The sequence below is a fragment of the Sceloporus occidentalis genome, unplaced genomic scaffold (assembly GCF_023333645.1).
Source record: "Sceloporus occidentalis isolate IW3139 unplaced genomic scaffold, rSceOcc1.0.p SCAF_47, whole genome shotgun sequence".
NCBI classification, from domain to species: domain Eukaryota; kingdom Metazoa; phylum Chordata; class Lepidosauria; order Squamata; family Phrynosomatidae; genus Sceloporus; species Sceloporus occidentalis.
In genome coordinates, this window is record NW_028317027.1 from 7,305,931 (window position 1) to 7,332,865 (window position 26,935).

Genomic DNA, 26,935 nt, shown 5'->3' on the forward strand with positions numbered 1-26,935 from the left:
GTTACATCTCATCCGCCAAAGATTCAAATCTAAATTTCTGAGTGAAAAGCAGAAGAAAATAATCTTTGAAATAAAACAGACATCATTAGTACTTCACTTACTTTGCTGTCTCAGAAATGGTTCTTGGTTTGTCAGCACAAAGTTCCACTCTAACTGACTGCATTGCTTTAGGCTCCACCGTTCCACTGCTTGGCAGAATAGTAATGGGCAGATGGCCGCTGTATTTTATTTTGAAAACCCCTAATGAAAAATTATTGGGACATTTATTATTATGGAACATAAAATCACAGTTCATTTTCAGACAATTGTTCAGTGAATGTTCACACACACGCACACTGCAGGGATTTACTAAGATATACAAAATTTTCTGATTGTCTTTTCATCAAAGAGACCCCTCTGCAACAAGATCTGAAATTAATTTGTATGAGAACAATTAGGTTGCTAAGAATTCTGCAGAAGGCAACACATTAAAACAAATTATACTATACAAACACAATTCCTATATGGATTTCAGAATCCTAAGCTAAATTGTTGTATGAGTGCCTACATTTAAACGCAATCTGTTCAAGACTGGGTTTAACCCCTTAAGCATCTGGCTGTTTTTTAATTTTTCTACCCTTCATGACCGTGGCTGTTTTAACTTTTCTGCAGTGTTTGTGTTTAGCTGTAATCTTCTTCTCATTTACTGTACCTACACAAACTATATATTGGGTTTTTTCAGGACAAGAAGGGCTTTCTTTAGATTTTTATTATTATTATTAGATTATTATTACAAAATAGGAAATAATAAAATATGGCGACAAACTGAAAAAAAACACCTTTTCAGATTTCAAAAATCTTTTATTCATCTACAAAAAGCTTATGAAAAAAACTGCTAAAAAGAAAATATTTGCTATGAGTTTAGAAATCCACAATGTTTTTTGCATGTTATATGGCAATAAGCACATTTGAAATTGCAATTGTGATTTCAAAACCTATTTTTAAAAAATCTTGTCATCTTGTGCCCATGTTCTATTTGGGACAGCTCTGAAGTCAGCAAATTCAATTTAACCCATCAATATCGGGGAACCACAGAAACAGCATCTGGGTGAAGATCACTGAAAGCTTTCTATGCTCACTTAACCCCATGACGTGTATGTTTTTCCATGATATGCCTGTCACTTTGTTGGTCATTATGGGGTTAAAGTGCACCTCTTGTTAAAACATTTCTGTCGCTTTGTAGAGGACATTTTTATTCCTTCTGCTAGCTACCTTGCTACAATTGAAGAATTATTTGAGCAGGAAAATGTCAGCTATTATCTTACAGTTCGGTGAATTCCATTCTGTAACAAAACAGAGAGCCATCAATCTGAATAAAATTCACTGTTTTAATCAACCTATCCATATGGCTCTCTTATTGCTGAGTAATGCATTGCTCTCACCAACCAACCTTTTTATTTATTGAATTACACATTATAAAGTGTAGGAGAAACTCGCCAGAGTCGTCCATTTACAATGAACAGTGGTGTTAAGCAGTTAAAACAAAAACTCTCCTGGTATCCACCCTTTAGTCAATAAACAGAGTTATTTTATAAAGATACAACTTTGCCCATATGTGGGGATTGCAAATAAGTCAAACACTATGAAAAGATACTAAAGGGAGAGTTTCTACTGCCTTTCTTTGTAAAGGGCCAATCACAGTGAGCTTCTGCTGCATGAAGAGCTTGGCTGGCCCTGTACAATGTACATCTAAATGTTTTTTCCAATATAAGCTATAGAAAATTAAATCTTGCACTTTAAGTATTTTTTTTTCATTGTTTGAGGTCGATAGCACTGAACCGCCAGCCCTGTTTTGCACCTGCCTACCATGCAGTAAGCGCAAACATGCCCTTCACTTTAATCAGTTTTAACTATCTACAATTATATCAGGATGACAAAAAACATGGAAAATGTACAGATTTTAAGAGTAAAATGTTTGGCACAACTGTAAGCTTGAACAGCCAGTATGTTTTACAGTCTTAATTTTCCTTTTGATTGGATGTTCTGCAGAATAAAAAGCAGCTTCCCAGTTGTTTTTTTAACCATTTTATTTATAACTCATTGGAACTTCACAGTCTGCAGTGCTGTGGGGTTTTTTTCTATTCTAAATGTCATTGCTATAGTGATAGTAAAAGGATCTGATAGCGAAAAGCAAAAGAAAAAAATACACAAATACTTGGCAACGAAAAGGTTAAACAGGTCACAGTCCAGGTATTCATGTAAACTAACTGTGCTTGGAGCTTCTCAATAGGAGCTTTATGGAGCTCAGTGCTTAAGTTTTTAATTAAACTGAGTTACTGGAGCCAAAAATCAGTACTATGCTTTGCATTCTGGTGTTAGCTCAAAGCTGGAGATTTCCAATATAAGCTGAGACTTTAATATTTTTATATTTTTGGTCCCCTAATAAGATCAGTACTGCTATCTGGTGGATATTTGGAAAACAGCGCAACAGTATGGGTAAAATGGAAAACTCCTATTAAATGTTAGTTGCCTGTATCTCAATTAGCTGAACATACCTATAAATAAGTATGTATGTATGTATGTATGTATAGGGCTGGACTGGGGCAACGAGGCATCCCTGGAACTCAAAGGCTGGCATATATATATATATATATATATATATATATATAGTAAGAAGACTAGCCTCCTTACTTCAAATGAAACATATTCCAATCGGATCAACATAGGTAAATGTTTTACCCTTTTTTTTTGTGTAACATGACAGCTGCATGATTAGTTACTTCTACACATGATAATCAATACATGATGGTTAATTACCTGGAGAGGTACCATGATTCATAATATGAAAATCCTTATATATCACTTTGTTGTTTGCAATTAGAGCCCCAAAATTAACTTCTTCATCAATCTCTAGATAGCAAGAGGGTGTGAACCTGTGAACAAAAATTCAATAAAATGGATTAACTGGCTAATGTTGGTAGAAAGATAATATTCCACTTAAACTTCATATCTTAAAACAGATATATACTTCTACATTAGGCATTTCCTAATTTTTTTATGTATATTTGCTTGGAAATGTAGCTGCAGTGGCCTCATCCCAAGTGGACTCTTCATAAGTGGACAGATAAGAGTTACACTGGACTATCTAATCATCTACCCCTGGTTCACGCTTTCATCCAACTACTCACCTGGCATTCTGTATCTCCCTCTCTTGCATCTGTTCCACCTCTCATCTCCTGCTGGAACCCCATTGTTTTTACCAGGAATGGTTATCTTGTTGCATCTGATCCACCCCTGAACCTCTCATTTCCTGCTGTAACCTCTTGTTTTTAATGTGGTATGGTTATCTCATTGCATCTGATCAACTCCACAACCCCTCGTCTCCTGCTGTAACCCCTTGTTTTCCTCTGGTATGGTTGTCTCATTCCATCTGATCCACCCCTGATCTCCTACTGTAAGAACTTGCATTTACCTGGTATGGTTGCCTCATTTCATCTGATCTACTCATCTCCTGCTGTAACCCTGGTGTTTTCCCCTGGTATGGTTGTCTCATTGCATCGGATTTACCCCTTAACCCCTCATCTCCTGCTGTAAGCCCTTGTCTTTAATCTGGTATGGCTATCTCATTGAATCTGATCCATCCCTCGTCTCCTGCTGTAACCTCTTGTTTTCACCTGGTATGGTTGTCTTATTCCATCTGATCCACCCCTGAACCCCTCATCTCCTACTGCAACCCCTTCCCTTTAATCTGGTATGGTTATCTCATTGCATCTGATCCACCCCTGAACTCCTACTGTAGCCCCTTGTTTTCACTTGGTATAGCTGTCTCATTGCACCTGATCAACTCCTGAACCCATAATTTCCTGCTGTAATGCTAAACAACCAACAACCCCTACAGATCATCTGGACCCTATTAACTCTTCCCCATCCGATGAGCCATCTCCTACTGTTTGACTTCCCCCTCAACCATCGCTTAAACTGTAAGCTCGCAAGAGCAGTACCCTGTTCTCCTTTTGTGCCAGTTTGTTATTGCGTGCGACTTATTTATTTTAAATTATTGATTGTAACAGTGCTAGGGAATCTGCTGGCGCTATATAAATGAAATGTAATGATGGTCAAACACATCTAAATGCAGGTTTAGATAGATGCACTAATTCCTTAGTTACTGTGTACTCATTGTGTGGATATAGACAGAATATATTTTTTACAAATCATATTGTGTTTTCCATTGTCCAAATGGGTTGATAAGCACCCGTTAGAGATTTCTTCAGCTCCCTTAGTTGACTAAGAACATCAAGCCATCTTGCCTTGACATTTCAATGAAGGATTAAATATTAAAAGCACATTAGATTACTCACTGATCAGATGCATTACTTATCTTAATAAAACTCATCATGAAACTCATTAATACTGTAAAAAAAACTTACATTTAAGTACTTTAAAACGCATTTGTCATTGATGGGGCTGTATGGCTCACTGGAGTGTCTCTTTACTAACACAAAAACATGTGTTTCATTGTACCCTTAGTGTGGCACAACACATTTCAAATGCAAATAACTAGAATAACAAAAATGAATTATACTGGTTCTGATCTTCGCGCATGAAGAAACACGCATTATAGCATGATGTAACATACCCTAGCAAAGGGATATCAATGACATCATTATCCACCAAAACGCGGATCCTGTCACGAATGTCTTCCTTGTCTTTTGGTCGATATTCTACCTTTGCGGTGACTTGAAGTCCCGATGCAATGGCTTTATCTGGATTTTTGACTGTAAGTGAAAACTAAAAAAAAAAAAAGATGCAATATACAGTTATATTTTTTCATAAAACACAGACTATCATTCTTAGTATCAAGACCAGTACTGTACTAGGCATAGCAATTTCCACCTCAGTGGTAGGCATCTCCAGTACAATAAAAGGCCCACAGTATCATAAAAACACACAGCGCCTATTATAAAGTCTATGAAGTCTATGCTGAGCAGACGCAGTCTCCATAGCATAACTTTCCTGTTGGGGTCTTTATTTAATGTCTCTCTTATTGGTTACAGTTAAACTATGTGGTACTGGCTCCTCATTAACTTCCTCACATCTTTATAATGTAATTTGCTGGCTCTCAAGAGGAACTAAAATTTAAGATGCTGTGAATAAATTTAACATACTGTATCTGTTAAGCAGCACTAGCAATAGAAAGAAAAAAATGTGTGAATGAAAATAATAAAATAAAAAATAAATTAAAAAGCATACCTGATACAAAATACCTGGCCACCACTATGCCCCACACCATCACCCCTCACCTTCATCATAGCCCATCACCATTATCTTTACACCCACATCACCATCATAACCTCCACTATCAATAACAAATATATAAAATATCATCCAGTGCCACCCTTTCCCCCAGCACCCCCTCAATACAGAATGATGTCAGTGATGTATTACAACTAATTATACTCCATATAATAGTTCATCCAGGCCCCCTATGATACCTTGCTCTATAGAAGCCAGACAGTAATAGTAAGTGGTTCAGCAGCTACACAAAGACCAAGCTGAGGAGCCATTGGTTTGAGTGCACCAGTGAGCCCTCTTCTTCCTTTCAGTGGGCTATGGGTGGCACCACATGCCTCCACACCACTTCCTTTTTAAAGGTGCATGGCATTAGCATGGCAGATCTCTTACTGTAAATTACCTCCAAATGGGACAGTTTAAGAGGTTGGTGCCATGATGCCATGGTTGCATGTAGCAGGGCATGAGATGCTCAGCTTCCAGACAGGCTACAGGGCAATCAGTCTACAGGGTATATTCATGGTATCTTGGTTGGTATGATACAGGGTCAAGGCCTTTGTTGATTAGTTTGCAGAAGAGTTACTAATCTTACTACACATTAGCAAGAGCTAACCCTGCTTAGCTGGCTCCGCATAGTTATAGCAATTAGATTACTTTAAAATTGCCTTACTAATTGTATTAACTATTATGTATGGTCAGTCCACCCCTTCCTTCAGAAGACACTTATAAACGTTGACTATTTATAATGCCTAATATAGTTGGCAATTTGAAGCCACAACTCCTGTCCAAACTACAGAGGGATACAGCTAAGCTTTTAGAGTACAGATAATTACAAGTGTGTCAGAATTTCAGCGGTCATAGAAAGATTTTAAAAAGTTTACAGGGGAAAAAAATAAGGAACTCACTTGTGGATCTTCAGGTTCTAAGATTTTGATGGATTTGGCAACATGGCTGATGTTCTGCACTGTGAGAGCGGCTCTGTAACTCTGTCCCACCAAAGCGTCCATAAAATGAACCAGGGATGGAGAGATCCTCACTCCCAGAGTGTTATCCAACAGCTCCTCCATGGTGTTACTGGAAGCATAAGAGTGTTTATGGAAAACAAAGACTATGTTAAAAAATGTTGACATATCCTATACAATACATACAATATATTTATTAAAAAATTATTATGTTAGTAGGTGTTATTTCTCTGAAAAACACACAGGTTGCAAAGCTGAGAACCTAGTCCACCAGTAACAACTAACAAGTGAGCAAAATCAAACAATTTCACTTAACTAGGGACGCATAACCATTTAGTAGTAAAAATCAATAAATTCAAATAAAATTTGACAAAATGGTGCACAAGAAAAAACTTTATAGCTGGCGTCTTTGCATTCCAGGTCAATATATGAACACATACCATCTGTCTGCAATAGGCACATATGTACATTTATATAGGTATGCGTGTGCATTTTCTATATGTGTGTATACGTACCCGTGCTCCTTTATTAGGTATTATTATTATTATATAGAAATGTAGCACGTTGTTCTCGCTCGCTTTTCCGATTGACCGTTTCTATGGCGATGGCGAATAAACGTAGATGTACAGAGCGTCTCCTTGGTTGCCGAGCAACAGATCCCTTGGAAGGGGCGTCTATGGGGGCGTGACCGTCATGCCTATAAACTTGGTCAAACGTAAAAAAGCAATGAAGGAAACGGTGTCAAATAAGATCACATGGTTTCATTATCTGCATAGAGTTCTAATTCCTTGAGACACAATACAATATACATAAAGTCTGAGACGCAATTTATGTGACTATTGGTCTCCGCGCGCTTTGCTTTTAGGAACTATAGGGGCTTTTCAGCGGCGGCAGTATAGCACAAACTAAGTTCGCTGCTTGCTCTCGCAGGATTCTGTGTGGTATGCAACCATAACTAGCAAGATTGCCAGACTTTTCATCTAAATCTGGGCTCTTATAAAAGCACACATGTATTTCAAGCAAACACTTCACCAAATAGTACCCCGCAGTCTTCGGGAGGGCAGGCTTGCGGAAATTAGTTAATGAATCTTACGAACACAGAAGAGGGCTGGTTCTGGGCCATGGGACAGGTAAAGTCAAGTGGCTCCATCGGTCCCTTGCCCTTTGTACCTCATATATGCGTTAGCACACAATTTTACCCACACTCTTACATTTGTACAAACGTATACACTCATGCTAACACATGCATATTCATGCTTACACATACTAACACATACACATACACATTCATTTGCATACACATTTACACTTCGATTCAAACACATCCACACTTACATATACATAATATATAGATATTAAGAATATGTAGTTGGACCCTCCTTTGCAGCTATAACAGCTTCCACGCTTCTCGGAAGGTTTTCCACAAGATTTTGGTGAGGGGATTTCTGTGGGAATTTTTGCCCATTCACCCGCTTGCGAGGTCAGGCACTGATGTTGGATGAGAAGGCCTGGCTCACAATCTCTGTTCTAGTTCATCCCAAAGATCTTCGATGAAGTCGAGGTCAGGGCTCTGTGCAGAACAGTCAAGTTCTTCCAAACCAAACTCATCCAACCATGTCTTTATGGACCTTGCTTTGTGCGCTGGGGCACAGTCATGCTGGAATAGAAAAAGGCCTTCCCCAAACTCTCCGAACAAAGTTGGAAGCATAGCATTGTCCAAGATGTCTTGGTATGCCAAAGCATTATGATTTTCCTTAACTGGAAGTAAGGGGCCTAACCCCTCAAAAACAGTCCCCTACCCTGCTTCCACTGCTCCAGAGTCCAGTGGCAGCGTGCTTTACACCTCTCAATCCAGTGCTTGGTGATCGCATTTTGCATGAAGCTGCTCGGCCATGGAAACCCATTCCATGAATCTCCTGCCGCACAGTTTTTGTGCTGATATTAATCAGCCAGTGGAAGTTTGGAACACTTCAGCTATGAAATCAGCAGAGCATTGGTGACTTTTATGCATGTGACAGATGGATGCAAGTGGACTTATTTTGGGAGATATTAAGACGCCTTTTGGAGGGTCTTATTGGGGGTGAGGTTTTTTTCGGGGGTATCTGATCTTTGGGAGGGTTTTTTGGGGGGGTATTTTAAGGGGTGCTTATTTAAAGGTGGGCTTATCCAAGAGGTGGGTGTTTGAGAAGATGGATGTTTCAGTTCTTGTATTTTTGTATGGTTTTGGTATTATTTGTATTCTTTGTTTTACTTGTTTGTATTGTTTGAAGGCTGCTGATTTATATATCAATAAATATATCCAGCTCCAATAGCGTATACTAAAGTTGGTGCAGTTAAAAAGCTAGTAGTTGGATCTTGCGATCGAGCTGGCGGTGCGCAGGGAGGCCAAGAGGCACTCCCTGATGAGTGTCCTGGGGGTCCAAAGCATTTACTTTGGAAAAAAAAAAAAGTAGAGTATTCAAAGCAGGCTGGTTGCATGAATACTTTAGCTAGGAATAACGGAATAGAACTCTAGTTTCTGATTTGTTGGTGTCCGGAATTGGGGCCATGATTTAGACGGTTGGGGGCATTCGTATTGTGCTGCTAGAGGTGACATTCTTGGACAAGCGCAAGATGGACCAAAGCAAAAGCATTTGCCAATAATGTTTTCATCAATCAAGATCGAAATTCATAGGTTCAAAGATGATCAGATACCTTGGTAGTTTCGACCATAAACGATGCAAACTAGAGATCCATTGATGGTATTCTTAAGACCACCAAGCAGCTTCCAGGTAACTAAAGTCTTTGGGTTCTGGGGGATATAGATGGTTGCAAAGCTAAAAGGAATTGATGAAAGGGCACCACCCGGAGTTGACTCGACATGGGAAAACTCGCCTGGACACGGAAAGGATTGACAGATTGATAGCTCTTTCTTGATTCTGTGAGTATTGGTGCATTGGTGTTCTTAGTTGATGAAGCGATTAGTTATTTCCAATGAACAAGACTCTTCCATGGTAACTAGATACGCTACCCTTGGTGGGACAAGTGGTGTTCTGCCACGTGAGGTCGAGCAGTAACAGGTCTGTAATGCCCTTATATGCCTGTGACTGCATATGCACTAGACTGAATGGATCAGCGTGTGTGTGCCCTTCGCCGTTAGGTGCTGGTTATAAAACCTACTCCTCCTTACTAACTAGTGGATGGTTTAATAAGGTTCTAGGATTTTCCTAGAGGAAGTAGTAGCAAGTTTTCTGTGGAAGGATTGTTAATGGGAATGCCATCTGCCTGGAAGGGGAAGGCCCAGGCAGTGGAGCGTCTGACAGGGTCCCTAGGCCAAGAGGGCTGCGGGGCAAGGAGGGCCCATGCCACCGCAAGGGGGCCAGGGGTGAGCAACGATGTCGGTGACCCAATGGATGGCTGGTACTGAGAGCCCCAGAGCCTAGGCACGATGTATGGGAGGTCCGCTGCAGCAGGCACGACAAGAGCCTGGGCGAAGCCTCCATAGGTGAAGATCTTGGTGACAGTAGCAAATATTCTACTGAGAATTTTAAAGGCCAAAGTGGAGAAGGGTTTCATGTAAACAGTTGAACATGGGTCAGTCGGTCCTAAGAGCTAGGGGAGCACCATTCGGAAGGGACAGGCGATGGCCTCTGTTGCCCTCAGCTCCCCACACAGTGAGGGGGAGACTGGCACCTTCATGGAGCTAGGGGCAGTTGGAGGAGGCACTGCACCGCCTACCCGTAGCTTCCTGTGGATTTTTCCAGCTGTATTTTCCAACTCACTTTTTCTGCCCACCATGCTGCCAAAGAAGGTTTCCAAGGGTGCTGGGGGCCGACACTTCACATCAGCCTGCGCCTAGCAGCTGACTTAGTGCAGACTAGGGGAATCCAACTGTTTAATAACACTATCTGATTTCTGGCCAGTGCTTTAAATGTAAGTGAAAAAATTAAATAAAGTGCGGGTAAATGTCAGAAGTAACTATGACTCTCTTAAAGTAATCAACTGCTTCGCAATCTAACAATTGATGTTCATGAATAGAAAACAAGATTCCCACTGCCCCTTCTACTATCTAGTGAAACCACAGGGAATGCGCTTGGTGGAATTAGCGGGGAAATTAGACCTTTTGTGAACCTGACTCTAGTTTGCAACTGTGAAAAGACATGAGTGGTGAAGGAAAAGTGGGAGGCCAGTGAAATACCACTACTCTTAAACTTTTTTCACTTACCCAGTGAGGCAGGGGGTGAGCTCAATGGGATCAAGCTCAGGGAGGACAGAAACCTCCCGTGGAGCAGAAGAGCAAAAGGTTGCTTGATGTTGATGTTCAATATGTATAAAGACCGTGAAGGGGGGCCTCGTGATTCTTTTAATTTTTTGGGTTTTAAGCACGAGGTGTTAAAACTTAACACAGAAATAATTGGCTTGTGGCAACCAACCGTTCATAGTGGCATCGCTTTTTGATCCTTGGATCTCAGATCTTCCTATCATTGTGAAACTGAATTCACCAACCGTTAGATTGTTCAAACATTAATAGGAGACATGCGCAATTTTAACCTACTGATGATGTGTTGTCGCAATAGTAATCCTGCTTAGTACAATAGTAACCACAGGCCCAGACATTTGGTGTATGTGCTTGGCTGAGAATCCCTTGGTCATCAACAGCTCGCCTCCGGACTGAAACGCTGACAGAAGGGGGCAGCCTCTCTCCCGTAGCACAAGGCACATTTGTGAGGGAACCTGTTGCCAAATCATTCAGAATGGTCTGATTCTGGGTCAGGATCTGTGCCAGGCAACTGGTGTGGAATGGTACACCAAGGCTGGGAGGGAGAGGGTGCAGTTGGAGGGGGCTTATGCTTGTCAGGTGGAAAGGGGGTTTGGTTGGAGGCAAGCTTAAGGCTGGCAGGTGGAGGTGGACTTAACAATAGCAGTTGAAGGAGGTTGTGGATGGCAATGGAAAGGGGAACTTAAGGCTAGGACGCTGTGCGGTGGGGGCCTCTTTGCCTCACCGCGGCCATTTAATTTGGCATGACACCTGATCCTGCTTCGAGCTACTTGATGACCATGTGCCGCAGAGTCCTTGGGTGGCCAGCGCAAGAGGGCTGGAAGGCATGTGGCATGTCTCCATAACCTGGAGATGTATCTGAACATATAACATGTCCAAACAATCATAATCAACACAGAAGTGTCAGTGAAAAGGATATTATTTCTTCTGCTAACTTTGGCAGGGATTGTTGACCAAATGGCTGCATAAAAAGCATCCTAGTGCTCATGATGACATCAGGGTTGCATGCTTTATAAATATATAATTTTGTGGGTATTTTTTTGTTTGTTTGATACTTTGATTCCAAATTGCAAACCCAACATATGTGTACCTATAACTGCTGGAAAAGTATAGAAATTATATATAACTGAGGTATTTCCAAAATAAGGACACCTGAAGTGTTACATTTTATGGAATTTTCTTTTAATCCTATTCATTTTATAAGGATTTAGAGAAGAAAATAAATAAAAGGTGGGGGGGGTTCTATTTTTCTTCTAGCGATTCATACAAAATGTTTGGCTAATCATGTAGCTATGGTGTCATTTGTTGCAGGCCTTACCATTGAATCTTTGCATGTTATGTATTCAACTGATTTTAATGGTTTGTGTTGCATAATTATTCTTCATATTTTATGTTCCTGTAGGTGGGAATCAGGAGTAATTATTTTATCTTCCCAAATAACTAACTCACCACAATTTCTTAAATCTGTCATAATTTATAAGGTTTCACTAATCATGTAAAAACTGTGGTAACCCAAGACTGTGCATGCATCACTATCAGCATCAGGTTCACATAAGTGGGTATTTATTCTGTTCAGGTGATTTATGCTTCACTTTGTGGTTTACATTCAAACAAAATATTCATATGCTACCACCTAGTGGTCAGGTAGTCAACTACGAATTCATGTAAATGCAATATAAGTGTAAATATATATATATATATATATATATATATATATATATATATATATATATATATATATATATATATATATATTTATATTACACATATATATATGTGTGTGTTTTGTAAAATTGTAATGATGATAAGTAGAAAATAATGGTGTTTTCACATAAGATTCTGATGGATTACTAGGATGTATACACATTTGTGGATTTATAGTAAATGTTCCACAACATGTTTGCACATTTGATTGTTATTTTTAGGACATTATTGAGCATTTTCGTGGTTTCCCTAGTATTATTTTTGAACACACTCATTTATGTTCCTTGATACGCTCAAGTATTAAGGACTTTTACATAACTCCCATGGGGAATGGCCCAATTCTCTGGGTCACATGTATGTTTTCGACACGTACTGCCTTGAAAAGTGTTTAGTCCTATCAACAGTTACATTTACCCAATTATCGATGAAGCTGTAAATGTGAAGGAAATGAATATCAAAGAGGCACCTTACTTTATTCATGGCAATTTGACTTACAGAGACAACAGGTGAGGAGGGCTCTGCTCAAACGAGCTTGCAATCTTGAGGGATATAGGGTGTATTACACAATAGGTAAAAAGTGCCGTCACTCACCTGTACCCAAAAACCTGATCAGCCGCAACTTCACCCTGAGAGATACGGAATGGGGAGGACTCCAAAGGGACACCCAAGGCAAGAGAGACTCTTAGCAGAGTATATATATAGTCTCTGAGGCAGTAGCGTACATAGTAGAGGTAGAGCAGGATCTGCTAAATGGAGCGTAGAAAGCAAGCCAGGATTCGGTGCACGGAGAGGTTAGTAAGACAAGCCAGGAGTCGGTACCCGGTATAAAAATCAAGGAAATAACAGCAGCACATCTGGATACGAAGACCACACAAGGGTAATAGCAAGCAGGACTGCAGGACTCTTAAATCCGGCACCACATGAAGCCACACCCCTCGATCAGGACTGTCGGTTCTCAGAATAGACGCACCCCCTGCTGTGAGTCGCACGCTAGCTGCCAGGAGACGTACCGTGTGGAGCAGAGACTCATGGTCTGCTGCTTTGCCGCGAGGGATGGCGTCCGGACAAAGCTTCCCTAGAAAGGTAAGTTGTGACACACACTAGTAAAAGTATTGCAGGAGAGGTACTAGAAAAGGTGAACTAAAGGAATATGGGAGGGCATAATGCGCGATGTGGTAAGCATCCTTAAAGAAGCGGGTCTTGAGGGATTTTTTTAAGGAATAAAGGCAGGGAGGAAGACTGATAGCATTCCAGAGGATAGGTGGAGCGGAGAGACCGGTGTGGAGTGTATTTAGAGGTGAGTGATGAGATGTAGGTAGGGAAACCGCTTTGAAAGTAAGAGTCAGAATTTTGAAATGTATCCTGAAGCGCACAGGCAGCCAGTGAAGAGACTGACAGAGGGGAAAGGGTGTTAGTGAAGCGATGGGAGAGGAAGATAAGTCTGGCAGGAGCATTCATGGAGGATTGTAGAGGGGTGAGACGGTTAAGAGGGAGACCAGCTAAGACAGAATTACAATAATCAAGGCGGGAGATAATAAGGGCATGGACAAGAGCCTTAGTGGCATCCTGTGTTAGGAAGGGATGGATGCAAGCAATGTTTTAAGATGGAGACACCAGTTTTTAGAGACTGACTGAATGTGGGGGGGTGAACGAAAGGTCAGAGTTAAGGGTGACACCAAGACAGCGGGTATGAGGAGACGGGGAGATGATAGCACCGGGCAAGTCCTATGTGTGCAATTTGTGCACTGCATCACGTCTTGTGTATGCAAACTGGGTGCTGGACAAGTCACTTGGATGTAACATGGGTGCTAAGCAAGTCCTGTGGATGCAATCTGAGTGCTGCGGCAAGTCCTATGAGTGCAACCTGGATGCTGTGTCAAGTCCTGTGAATGCAACTTGGGTGCTGTGTAATGTCCTATTTGTGCAATCTGGGTGCTGCAGCAAGTCCTAGGAGTGAGATCTGGGTGCTGTGTCAAGTCATATGTGCGTCAATCTGAGTACTGGGCAAGTACTCTGTTTGCAATCTGGGTGCTAGGCAAGTCCTGTGAGTTCGATGTGGGTGCTGGGCAAAAGTTTTCAATATAATTTGGGTGACGTGCAATTCCCATGGATGCAATCTGGGTATTGAGCAAGTCATGTGGATGCAATCTGGATTCTGCGGTAAGACCCTTTGGATGTAACTTTGGTGGTGAGCAAGTTCCTTTAATGCAATCTATTGCACACGTTTGCACTATAATGTGTTAGTGATTGACTCTATAAAAGCATATTAAATCTGTAATACCAACAAGACACAGCAAATATTTGACAAATACTCATCTTTATTAAGCATTTTGATTTTTCTTTAAAAGGTATAATGCATAGCTCACTAACATGTGCTCAACATTAACAGTTATGTACAGTTGCAGAATGACAGATACATCAGTTATGTACAATTGCAGAATGACAGATACATATTTTAAATAGACGTAGAATTACTGAAATCTATATGTACATAACACATTCCCTTACTACCCAAACATGCCGATGTACTTCACTATTCAAAGGCCTGAAACAAACTGCCCAGCAATGTGTTACAAGGTCCTGCAGCTGCAATGGGTACACAGCGCACGTCACTGTGAGATAATGTATCACACAAAAAATGAGTAACCAAACTTTCTTACACCACTGGACCAATCAGTTTAAAATATAGTAATAATTAAAGCAGCTTCTAATTCTATAATATTAGAGACAAAAGCCATGCAACTGTTTGGCAATGATAAATGCAGAGCCTTTTCCAATAGCTGAGTAAAAGCCCAACAGAATGCATTTATAAAGCATAATTCTGGTTGTAGTGTACATCATGCCTTTTCCATTTATTGGAGGTACTGTTGGATGCTTTTATCTAAGTAGATCATTTCTCTGAACAGAACAAATCCAATGATAGTTAATAGCACAAACAGAAAATGAAACATTTGGAAAAACACACTGCATTGGAGTCTTTAAAACAGTTCTAGTCAGTTGTGAATAGTACGACATTTATCAATTTATGGGGAGACTACAAAACAGTGTTTTTTTCCTTTTTCTTTTTAAAAAACAGGTACATCATCCAGGGGTTTCTACCTAACCTATAATTTACCAGCAGTGACACCAACCAGTAAACGACATAAGCAATAGAAATAATATACCAGCAACTGAATTACAGGGGCATTTTTAACGAATGCTTGAGGTCCTAACAAAAGGGGTTATGGTTAGTGATTTTTAAAAAAAAAAAAAAAAATATTAAATTATCTGTAACAATGTTGGCCAGTTCAAGTTCCATAATTTGATGGTATGAAACTGCTTGATTATACAGACAGCTGCAAAGAGGAAATACACTGAGCTCTTGTGCCATACACAATAACATACCTTCCAACAGTCCTGGTTTTACCTGGGGAGTCCTAATTTTCAGGCACTGTTACAGGTTACTGCCCCACTGTGACATGTTTGTGGACAGTTGGATAGATCTTCTGCTCTTCCCTGGGCATATGAGCTGTAAACCTGACCTCTTCCATAGCCTCCTAATGATGCTGACATGTGGGGGGACTATGCATAGAGGTTATATCAAATAATGGGTAAAAGACGAGGCAGGAAGGCTCACACATAAAGCAGAGAGTGAGACAGGCAAACACACATGGAGCAGCTGGCAGACACCTCTAAGTACTTACCAGCACTTAACAACAGGACTCAACTATCATTGTTATTATGTTGTTCACTGCAGTTTCACTTTCATTCATCAAAATTTCACATATGGTATATCATCTATCTATCTATCTATCTATCTATCTATCTATCTATCTATCTATCTATCTGTCTGTCTGTGTCTATCTATCTAGCTATCTATCTACCTGTCTATCTGTCTACCTATCTGTCTATCATGTCAGGACTTCCCCTTAAGGTAGTGATAGGGCACTCCTTGTAAGAGAGATGCTGCCACTTCCCATGTTAGAGCTTCCGTGCATTCATCAGCGCTACAGTTCATTGCCTATTGCGTAAAAATGTGTTTTTAGGTTTTCCAATGGAACCGAGGAGATACTGTTAGTAGGAACAGTACACAGAGAGTCTTTAAAATTATCTTGACAGCTTTCACTAGATATAGTGTTTAGTGTTTTCTAGTAATCAGTACAATTATCAATATAATAAATACGTTTATCACAAGACCTAGTAGAGGGGTCATCATGTGCAACTAATGGTCTGCATTTCCCATACTTAATCTATTAATATTTCTAGGGGAAGGTTTTGAGAGTATCTCCAAAGTGCTGTGAGTTTCCATGAGGTTTTGTGTTGACCATATAGAAGTCAGGGCATATGAAAAAAAGACGAATACAAAAGTTACTCTCCAAGTTACACTCTCATGTAGATATTATTTTGATATAGCTATACTACTAAATGGCGCTGTCGTAGGGTATGTTCAATTACAAGCGATAAATGTTTTCTTTCAACACACTGCCCTGTGAATTGAGCAATTCTGTTTTCCATGTATGACAAGTATTACATCATTCTGTTACTAAGAGCCTACAAGAGCACCCTAGATGAATACAGCCTTAATGTTGTACAAAGGAAAATAAGAAATCTCCTAACACTCTAGTAAACCGTACTCTCACAAGAAAGTTTTGTCAGACCTTAGTGCATCTTTCCTCAAATTTCAACAATATACAGAATAAAAGCAATATAAGGGATAAGACAATGCTTGATGCATCTGTGGTTGGTATAGTAGGTCATTATTCCACCGCTTTAGTACAGACTTGATAGGGTATTTTGAAATGAATCTGTGACTGCATTCAATACATAATAGTTTAGCGAGATCATTTTCATGGATGTAACTCAGTGCTTCTAGTGAAATAAACTTCAAATCATTGATTTTAAAAAGTACTAGACTAGGGTTACAATAGTGTCTACAATCACAATTTATATAAAGTAGATGCTCAAAATTAGCATCCCTTTTAACCAGTTTCTGAATAATTAGTATAATCTGTCATGAAGTACCTGCATAACACTGTGCTGTATGTTCAATGAAACATATATGTATAATACACATTAACATAAAATAAGCATATCTAATATATTACATTTTTCACCATTAAGTACAGATCTGCGCATGAACACCTTATACAATACATTACCTGGAAAGACACAACATGTATGATGCGTGAAGCTCTTTTTATTTTCGTTTTGTACCTATTACATTTAAGTAATGTCAGTGTTTTGGTTTTTTTCACTGTATTGAAATACCCAGAGAAAAATATACATATGGGCTACAAAACAGCTGAAATACTGGTCTTCTTGGTTGGTAACACTATTATATTTTATAAACAGCCTATAATCTCTTTGACATACAATTACATTCATAGGAAACAAGCACATATCAACTCAAAGTTGACCCCCTCACGTGCTGCAATAACGTCTTAAATTCTTTGGCACAATCTTCAAAGTATTTCATTTTAAACTTTCTTTGGGTAATTTTGAGAGTGAATATATGTATCAATCTTTGGAATTGTATCAGTCACTTTTAATTGTATGTATTTGAATACATTTTTTTTTCTTCTTTATGCCTTGACATGCCAAAATAAGATGTAATGTAACTATGAAGTGTAATTCCAGTTCATTGTTTAGAAAACAATATAGGAAACTACATGAGATAAATATGCGCCCATAGTTTTAGTATGTGTGTGTATATATATATATATATATATATATAGTATATACTATATATATATAGTATACAAAGGCCATCCTTCGCCACAACAGTGCTAGATACATCAATATATTCTGTACAAGACAATGCATCACTGGAGGGGTTAAACGATTTTACAAAGTATATTTGCTCAAATCATTTTTGAGCCTCAGATCTGATCCATTCATTGAATTACTTTGTAGCCCAGGCAATTAAAAGCACATTATATATATTCATCTTTACACCTAAATAAATATTTACAAGTTAGGCTGAAATACTTATATTGTTTGAAACTCTACAATATGGCTTTTCCACATACTTTGCCGAGCATTGTGGGATGTTTTTTGGTTTTTTTTCTCTTTTCCAGAAATTTTTTTTTTCAAGGCACATAAACCAGCTTGTGCAATATTTACATTTAAACAAATGTTCACGAGAGTGCAGTGAGGAAAAAAGCTAATTCTGATAGGTATTTCTTTTCTGCATGTGCCAAAAATAGGTATTTACTAATATATATAACCCACAGACATGCAATCAAGGAATGTTATGCATATATATATGCCATAAAGCAGCCACTGAAGTATATTTTTTATCATACACAACTCATTATTTAACGGCAATGTTTCCTGGTGTAAGCTATATAAACAAATTAATGGTTGGCAGTGATATGTATTTATAATGCAAACAAAAAAAAAGATTTTCCCCAAAACGGTTGATTAACATTAAGATTATAAGTGTATAAAAATAATTGTCAGCATCATTTTTGTCCCTATATATTCTAGAGGGTTTACGTCCATCTTGTTGCCTTACTGATTTTTCTTGTATCCATCATACTAATGTTTCTGGTAGAGTATCAGGGTTATCCGTGGACAAGAGCTTCCAAATCTGACATCTTTCCCTTTGCCATTCTTGCCAGTCATGCTCAGCTAAATTACTGTTGTTAGATGAATTTTTCAATGAAGTCTGTCTGTGTGGAATAGATTGTTCAGCTGATGAAGTCATGTCCAGTGATGTCCCAACAACTGTCTCAGGCCTTGATAATTTCCAGAAGGTCTGCTCAGCTGGAAATGATGATCTGTGAGGTTGGGTGGTACCTTGTTTTACTGAGCCAGGATATGGGGGTGGAAGCCTTGCTTCGTTCTTATTATTGTCAGAATATCTTAAATTTAAAGGTGCAGGTTTGTTCTGAATAGTGGGCAATGGTGCCTCTTCCTTGGTGATATCTTCTGCACTACATGTAGTCAAATAGTCCAAGCTTCTCTTGGCTGTTTCTGACTGAGGAGTGCTGTAAAAACGTGACACCGGAGCATGAGGACGGTAGTCAGGAATTGCTGAAGAAGTATGTATTCTTCGTATATTTGGTTTTCCATTGTCTACATCTGTTGACGAGTTTTTGTACAATGGCCAGTTCTGTGGCAGGTTGCCATGAGCAAGACAGTTCTGTCCTTGTTGTAAGGAGGTGCTTTCGTATATGTTGCCATAAGAACCTTTGAGAACATAAAAACAATATTCAACACACACTGATTTGTTTATACATTACTGTATACTGACATGCTTTTTTTGCGTAAAAGCTATTACATATTGAAGCTGTGACATGCATATTTAACAATGATCTGACAAGATAATGATTTCATTATTCACCTATACTCTACACAAAGTCAGTGACTTACCTCTTCCAAAACTCGTATTTGTCACATAAAGACTAAATGAATAAACCCAGTAACTTAACTTGAGTACTTAAAAAATATTTGCTTGTATTTCCTTTTAAAATGTTTTTGAAGTTAGTCTTTGAGGACCAAAATCATGCCAGGTGTTTAGCTTTCATTTAAGAACTGATTAAGACAATTATTAACACTGTGCATGTTTGAGCTGTGTGTTATGCACGCGGAATTTGCACTTTTTCACATTAACCACTAGAGGCCGCTAGAGGTTATTTTCCATTTGGTTGGTAAACTCCATTGCTACCACTACGTAAAGGGATATATTTCTTTTTAAAAGCTATAAGAAGCTGGACAGTTTAAAGATATCTAACTGGTAGAACCATCTCTTATTATAAATTGAGAGGGCTGTGTAAATAAATCATATTAAAGAGCATATCCTGCTAACCGGATTTGAGTATTCTGTTCCCTCATTGTCATAATATCCAGGTTTTATTTTACATACAAAATTAACTACTGTATTTTCCGGAATGTAAGAATATTTTTGTTTACGAATGCAGAACTATAAACATTACTTGTTTCTTGTATTAAAAATGCAACCCAACTTGTTTAGTTAGATTACATTCTTTGTATTGCTTAAATTAAGAGTATTAACATATTGATGCCTCATTACCTTTTTGTACATATGTATTAAGGACAATCTGGGGCAGTTACTGGCCAGTTACTAATTTTGGAGAAATCACTATAATGACCAATGAAACGCTTTAACATGTGACTCCAAATTTAGCACTTACCTCTAGTCGGACTAGTCTGAATATGGACTTTAAAATTCTGCAATTCAAAGGGACATATGCACTTTAAAGCTGTGTGGCCCCTTTCATTTTGCATGGTGTCCATATTGCAAATGCATGGTTGGAATTCTGCAGATTTCCCACCATATGCATTTGTCCCTTTTTCTGCCCCTGTTCTTTTTTTCAGCCAAAAAACATCACCCTGCATGTGATATACTCACCTCAAGATGAGTCTTTTTAGAGTCCCGTGCGCATGCGTGGAAAAGACTCTGATCTATTAACGTGTAATTGCTTTCTTGCCACAGAGTATTTTAATATGCATTGTTCTTTACACGGGTGTCTATTAAGCTAATAATCAAAGTGTTTAATAGAAATTAAGATGTACACCTGTACCTGTCAATCCTTGTTCTTTGGCTGTTGACTTCAGTGTTGAATGCCAAGTGCCCCATATGTGGGTGGTTTCTTCTGGAATATCTAGTAAAATAATTTTTTTTTTTACTATTTAAATACAACAAAGTAATTTCCATATACCGTATATTTCGGCGTATAAGACGACTTTTTAACCCCAGAAAATCTTCTTAAAAGTCGGGGGTCGTCTTATACACCGGGTACTAACCGAGTACCGAATACTTACCCAGTCGGAGAGTCCCACGAAGCCACGAATCTCTAGGGGAGGGGCGAGTGGGGAAGCCGCCTCCCCTGGGCCTGTCTTCAGGGCCGCGCCGAGGTAGGTGCAAGATCGTGATCTATACATGTGTGTGTAAAGGCAGGGGTGTGTGGTGAGGGCAGTGTATAAATGTGTATGTATTGACAGGCGTATGTTAGTATGTGTAGATATATATATATATATATATATATATATGTATATGTGTGTGTGTAAGGCAGGGGCGGGCTGGGCCCCCCAGGCTGCCCGAAATATAATCTAAACAGCCGCTGGGTGCTGATGCTGCCGGCCGGCGCTACTTTAATACTTTTTTTTTTTTAAATTTAATATGGCAAGCCGGATCGGCTATTAAAAAAAAAATAGTATTAAACCAGCGCCGGCCGGCGGCATCAGCACCCAGCGGCTGTATGCGATGGCCGCCAAGTGATGAGAGCAGTGTGAGGGGTGAAAGCTCCGCCCCCTCGCACTCACCTTTCACCCCTCACGCTGCTCCCATCACTATGCGGCCATCAGATTGTTGGAAATCGAATCTAAACGGCCGCTGGGTGCTGATGCTGACGGCCGGAGCTACTTTAATACTTTATTTATTTTTAATATGGCAAGCCGATCCAGCATATTAAATAAAAAAAGGATTAAAGTAGCTCCGGCCGGTGGCATCAGCACCCAGCGGCCGTTTAGATAAGTTTTCCAGCAGTCTGATGGTCGCATACTGATGGGAGCAGCGTGAGGGGTGAAAGGTGAGTGCGAGGGGGCGAAGCCACTTCACTTGACTTGCCCCCCAGACCTTAGGCTGCCAGCCCTCCCCTGGTGTAAGGGCAGTGTATGTATGTATATGTCTGTATAACAACCAGCCAATCACCGGTAAGGTACATCGCTTGCCGTGATTGGCTGGTTGTTGTACGCTGGGTAGAAGGGTAGTCTTATACGGCGAGTATAGTCCAAACTCTATATTTGAACTGGAAAAGTTGGGGGTCGTCTTATACGCCCAGTCGTCTTATACGCCGGAATATACGGTAAATAGACACTGCAATGCACATAAAGCTATACTATGCAGATTAATTTTGAAATAGACAGCAAGGAGTTAATCAAAGTAAAGTTTCTATTTGTGAATGGCAACCCAGGGATACGTGTAAAATGGAAAGCAAAGTAAATTTTGTAGGTGTCATAACTGAGACTGACCTATCATCTTGTAGTTGAGTCAGCGTAAATGCTGATCAATTTAACTGTTTAGTTATCCTGACAATTACAACATGCAGATTGTAATACCTAAAGCTGAACTGGTCCGAACCTCATAGGTATCCAGATAATTAATGGGAAACGTAAAAATTACCGATAGGTCCTCATATTACCCTCTTAGGAAATTAAACTCTGAAGGCATCTTGAGGGAATAAATAAGCACTAATAACAGATCCAACAATGAAATCTAAAAGAAAAGACCAAGAAAGTAACTCCAAATCATTGTGCTTTATAAGGTCTGTAAACTATTTTTCTAAAAGCCAGTTTGCAATTCGGGGTTTATACCTCCCTAAACTCAGGTCAGGGCTGTCAACAAACTGAGCTGGATAACGAATTCCAGAAGGACCCTCTACAGACATCAGAGCAAAAGACCATGGGGCAAATATATATAACAGTGCCCTAGTGAAATCACAAAGACATATTTTCACATCTAATTTCCTGACATTGTTATTTTAGCTTGTATAGGCAACCAGGTAATACAGCTAAAGGACACAGATGTTTGAATCTGTTGAATGTCAATCATTACACCATTACAATGGAGTGTTTTGACTCCTAAACAAAACAGGCTGCTTCAGGCCATTTACTTCTGGAGCTGTCAACGTTTCAGTCTACAGGCCTACGTCGATCGACTAGAACAATTAGAATGCAATGCATTCTTTTTCATAAAACATGTGAAAGTGGCTGCTGTGTATGGTGCCTATAATAGTAGAAGCCTGAGTGCACTCCAATGTTTTACAGAATTAATATGATGAGACAAATTTATATGTGAGATATTTAGGAAACTGTCTCTTATCTATATATAAATATATATGTAAAGAGCTATTTAATATTAAAAATACCTTTTGTACACCATTGTGGAACATTGCTTTCTCTTGTTTTAGACAGTAAGTGATCAACCAGTGTGTGATGTTCAGACGCTTTTAAGAGTTTCTCTGAGTTAGCCAAATCTTCTTGTCTTGCCATGGCAGACCGTTCTGATAAAACAGGGGAGTTATTGTCATAAGGTGAAACATCGCCACTTGAAGCTTTGTTTGAGTCTGTTGATGAGAGTCTTCCTTCAATGGAGAAAGAGCGTTCTGATCGTAACAGTTCAGGACTCCTAGCGGGAAAAAGAGGAAATATTGTTGTCAATCAACAAGTGTTTTGCAGAATATTTGTGTTACCAAAGCTATTTTATGATGAGATTATTCAAACAAACATATGATTCAAACTATAGTTTATTACAAGGGTAATTAAAGGATTGTTCATGAATAAGACTGCTTCTGTTAAATTATACGTGTGCTGCTCAATGTGTTGGTCCAATCATAGTGTAGTGTGTATATATATATACATACATGTATGTGTATGTGTATATATATATATATATATATATATATATATATATATATATATATATATATATATATATGTTTCTATGGAATGTCTCTAGAACAATGGTTTTCATTGGGAATTAGTAATTTCCACATTTTATTCTGATTCATAACACTTGGACTGCTGGTGTTCCTTGAGTACTGAGCTAGGAACCTCTGCTTCTTTAGAAAACTGCTTGGCCAGTCAAGTTTCTATGAAGGCTACAGTGCCAGTGGCATGGACAAGTTAACCATGGGTTCAGTCTTTAACCAGGTCATTAGAGCAGAATGTTTTTTAAGAAAACTTAAACATGGAGTTCTGATGCTTGCCCAAGTGCACCAGTGCATGCTGGTGTAAAAAAGTTCATGAATTGAAAAAAGTGCAACCAATAATTCAAGTATGTGAAACAAACAGCCCTGTGTCTAGCATATAAAATGACAAAAAGTTTGTATTTTATAGATCTTTTGTTGTATGGTAAAAAAAAATGGTGGTAGACATAGTTATTACAAAAATCAAAAACAAAACAATATTACTCTCCGCAAGAATATTTTTAACCTTAATGGGGTAGTTAGAGAAATAACCACTAGGAGACAGTAGAGTAAAATTTCTCAAAACTACCGCAAGCATGGCAAAAGAATCGGGTAAACGTGCCACCTTTATGCAGTTTTCAGTGTAGAAGATGGAATTCCAGAATTCCCCTATTCCAAAAATCATCCATAATCAGAAGTGGCGTTCGCAATTGATGGGGTGTTTGCAAATGAAACACTGTTTGTATGCTAAATTGTAAGATTGTTTGAGCAGGGCCCTCCTCACCTGTTGTCTCTAAGTCAAATTGTTATGTTACATAATAACATACTAACATACTTGTTTATTTACCTTATGTGCTAACCCAGCCCCCCCCCTTAGCATCTTCTACTAAGAGGCATGCCTTGGCTGTAAGACACATGTCTTAAAGGCACGCAGCACCTTCATTTATGGAAACTTTTCGTTCGTCCCTCATACTTTATGGAGACTGTGCTCAGCCTCCATACTGGGAATTTTATAAAACATGAAAAGACAACTGATTACATTTTACAAAGCCAATAGCACTACTGTTCGGCATTCAGCTTCAGATTTGAATTAAGCTATAGCTAGATGGTTATGCTTTATGAAGTTAAACATTTCCTGTGGGCTGTTTAGGGCTATGCTCCACCATATGGTACCGTTGACATCAGCTATAATTAAACTGTATACATGCAACTGATTGCTCAATCAACATGTCATGATGTTCACAATGATGCAAATACACAAAGATAAAATAAGTTGTAGAATATAGTGGGGGGGAAACACTATATAAGTCAGCACAAAAAAGGTGCGGGTGGGTGAATGAATGAATGAGTGAGTAAATTAGTTAATGAATAGAAGTGTTTAGGGGCAGAAATGGCATTAAGGAGGCAGGCTATTTATGGCCCAGAGGTGGCACAGGCAGGCTGTTTAGGGGACAGGGGTGACACAGACTAGCTGTTTGGGGACAAAGATATCACAGACATGGTTGAGGGAACAGATGGCACAGACAAGCTGTTTGGGGGCAAAGATGGCAATGTGGGACATGTTGCTTGTAAAGTTTGGGTTTTCCCCAGGGCAATTTTCACCCCCCGGTGTGGTGTGTGGGCACATGAGCTCGACCACGCAATAAAATATATGGGACTGGTGTCCAAATATTTCCTGGGCTGCTTTTCATTCCCAGTCCAGCCCTAATTTTTGTAAATAAACAACAAGGACAAACTGTGTTACACAGAGGTATGTTACACAATCACAGAATTGGAACGCAATGGAAAGCCAATCAACATCCCTCATCAGAGGTAATTGCTTGCAGAAAAATAACTGGAATGCAGTAAATCGCAACAGAGAAGATAAAAACAGAGGTGAAGATGAGGGCTGCATGCCATAAATATTATTCTTACGGGGAAAGAAACATGTTGGTATCAAAGCATGTGAAGGGAAAGATCAAAAGAAGGGAGTGGGACAATACACTTCAATGTGGGAAATAGAGTCTGGACCAAGCATATGAAAGGATGGAAATGAAACATCTAATAGAACAAAACAAACTGCTTAAACGTAGCAGTTTATCATAGTGTTGTGTCAATAAAATATATCAGTTAATTTAATGCTGTTGAAAGCAAACATATTACATGGCGTTGGGGAATTTAAGCATACCTAAGACAGGCATAAAGGTTTTTGTGAAGAAAAGGCCAAGGTCCCAGGAACGTTTGATGCTGTGCGGAAGGAGACAAAAAGGCGGCCTAGGAATGTTGAATGGTTCTTATCTACCATCAGATTCTGTGTTTCTTTTTTTTTTAGCCAGCAAAGTTTTTATTGCAATAAACATGCACACAGTTTGACAAATTCGAGTAAAAAAAGAGCATCACTGCATTTTTGAGATGATAGTGTATAAACAACAAAAGAAAAAAAAATTCGCTACGCTTTCACATTACCACGGTCCATTAGAAAACAAAATTCTCAATGATGACATTATCAGGGGTTCGCAAATATTACAGTTAACGCTTTATCGTTGAGCTGGACAGTGACCATATCAACCATACACTTAATAGTGTGATTAACCCCTTAATGACAAAGCCCGCACATGTACGGGCTCAAAATGCATTGTTTTCAATGGGTTTAGGGACCGCCCATTGTCCTTAAAGGGTTAAGTCTGTGCCCCTATGTTGTTCTACAAATAATTTAACATCAGCTATAGATGGCATGTGTGGGAACTTCCACTTTCTAGCTAATATGAGTTTAGTGGCAAGAAAGATGTGGATAGAGAGCGTTACAAATGGTTTGGGAAAATCATCAGGAAACATATGTAATAAGGCCACCTCTGGAAGAAAAGATAGCTCTGCTCCGAACAGCGAATAAATAGCGAAGGGCAACTCTAACAAACATGCAGCATGGTATCTACCCCACACACACACTCCAGAACCCCGGGGAAAAGCCTGGATAAATGTTTGACAACCTCGCTGGTGTCAAGTACCACATGCACAGAATTTTTTTGTGAAGCGTCATGTGGTTGGTAATTTGGGAGATCATGTGTTTCTATACTTCATATAATTCTGGGGTCCTAGAAACTCCACTTTTTTCCTAGCCTTGGGATTCTCTAAATTTGTATTATTATGCATTGATTTATATAGTGCTATCATATTCAGCAGTGCCATATAATACTATCCCAAAACAGAATCCTTAAGGCAGGCCAAGTAGAAGGGCACGCTCATGGGATGTCACAGAAAATGCTCTTCGATGTGTTGTTTTTGATTTATGTCTTTTCAATCCGAGTCTTTTTTAACTAGTGTACGTGCCAACTGCGCCATTGATCCGTAGA

General features: G+C 39.2%; 2 protein-coding genes across 2 annotated transcripts in view; both read right to left on the reverse strand.

Annotated features, from left to right (window-relative positions):
• Positions 1 to 97: 97 nt before the first annotated feature.
• Positions 98 to 6,335, reverse strand: LOC149289284 (cilia- and flagella-associated protein 47-like). Its single transcript, XM_089490920.1, has 4 exons — positions 6,174 to 6,335; positions 4,616 to 4,767; positions 2,797 to 2,912; positions 98 to 240 (listed from the first exon to the last, which is right to left on the reverse strand). The coding sequence occupies exons 1-4, from the start codon at positions 6,333 to 6,335 to the stop codon at positions 98 to 100; spliced, it is 573 nt and encodes a 190-aa protein (XP_089347046.1).
• Positions 6,336 to 18,706: 12,371 nt separating this feature from the next.
• The window catches only part of LOC149289285 (rho GTPase-activating protein 6-like), a 267,876-nt gene continuing 259,647 nt past the window's right edge, over positions 18,707 to 26,935 (reverse strand). Inside the window, exons 11-13 of the mRNA XM_089490921.1 lie at positions 23,067 to 23,326; positions 20,721 to 20,801; positions 18,707 to 19,365 (exon numbers count right to left, since the gene is read on the reverse strand). Coding sequence (XP_089347047.1) covers positions 18,707 to 19,365; positions 20,721 to 20,801; positions 23,067 to 23,326 — 1,000 coding nt within the window. The remainder of the gene's footprint in view (positions 19,366 to 20,720; positions 20,802 to 23,066; positions 23,327 to 26,935) is intronic.

Excerpts from the sequence above, each read along its gene's own strand:
- LOC149289284 (XM_089490920.1), bottom strand. The coding sequence starts at position 6,335 with ATGGAGGAGCTGTTGGATAACACTCTGGGAGTGAGGATCTCTCCATCC. Across the intron at positions 2,913-4,615 it reads ATTGATATCCCTTTGCTAGG|GTTCACACCCTCTTGCTATC; the intron begins GTATGTTACATC and ends TTTTGTTCACAG. Across the intron at positions 241-2,796 it reads GAATCATGGTACCTCTCCAG|GGGTTTTCAAAATAAAATAC; the intron begins GTAATTAACCAT and ends ATTTTTCATTAG.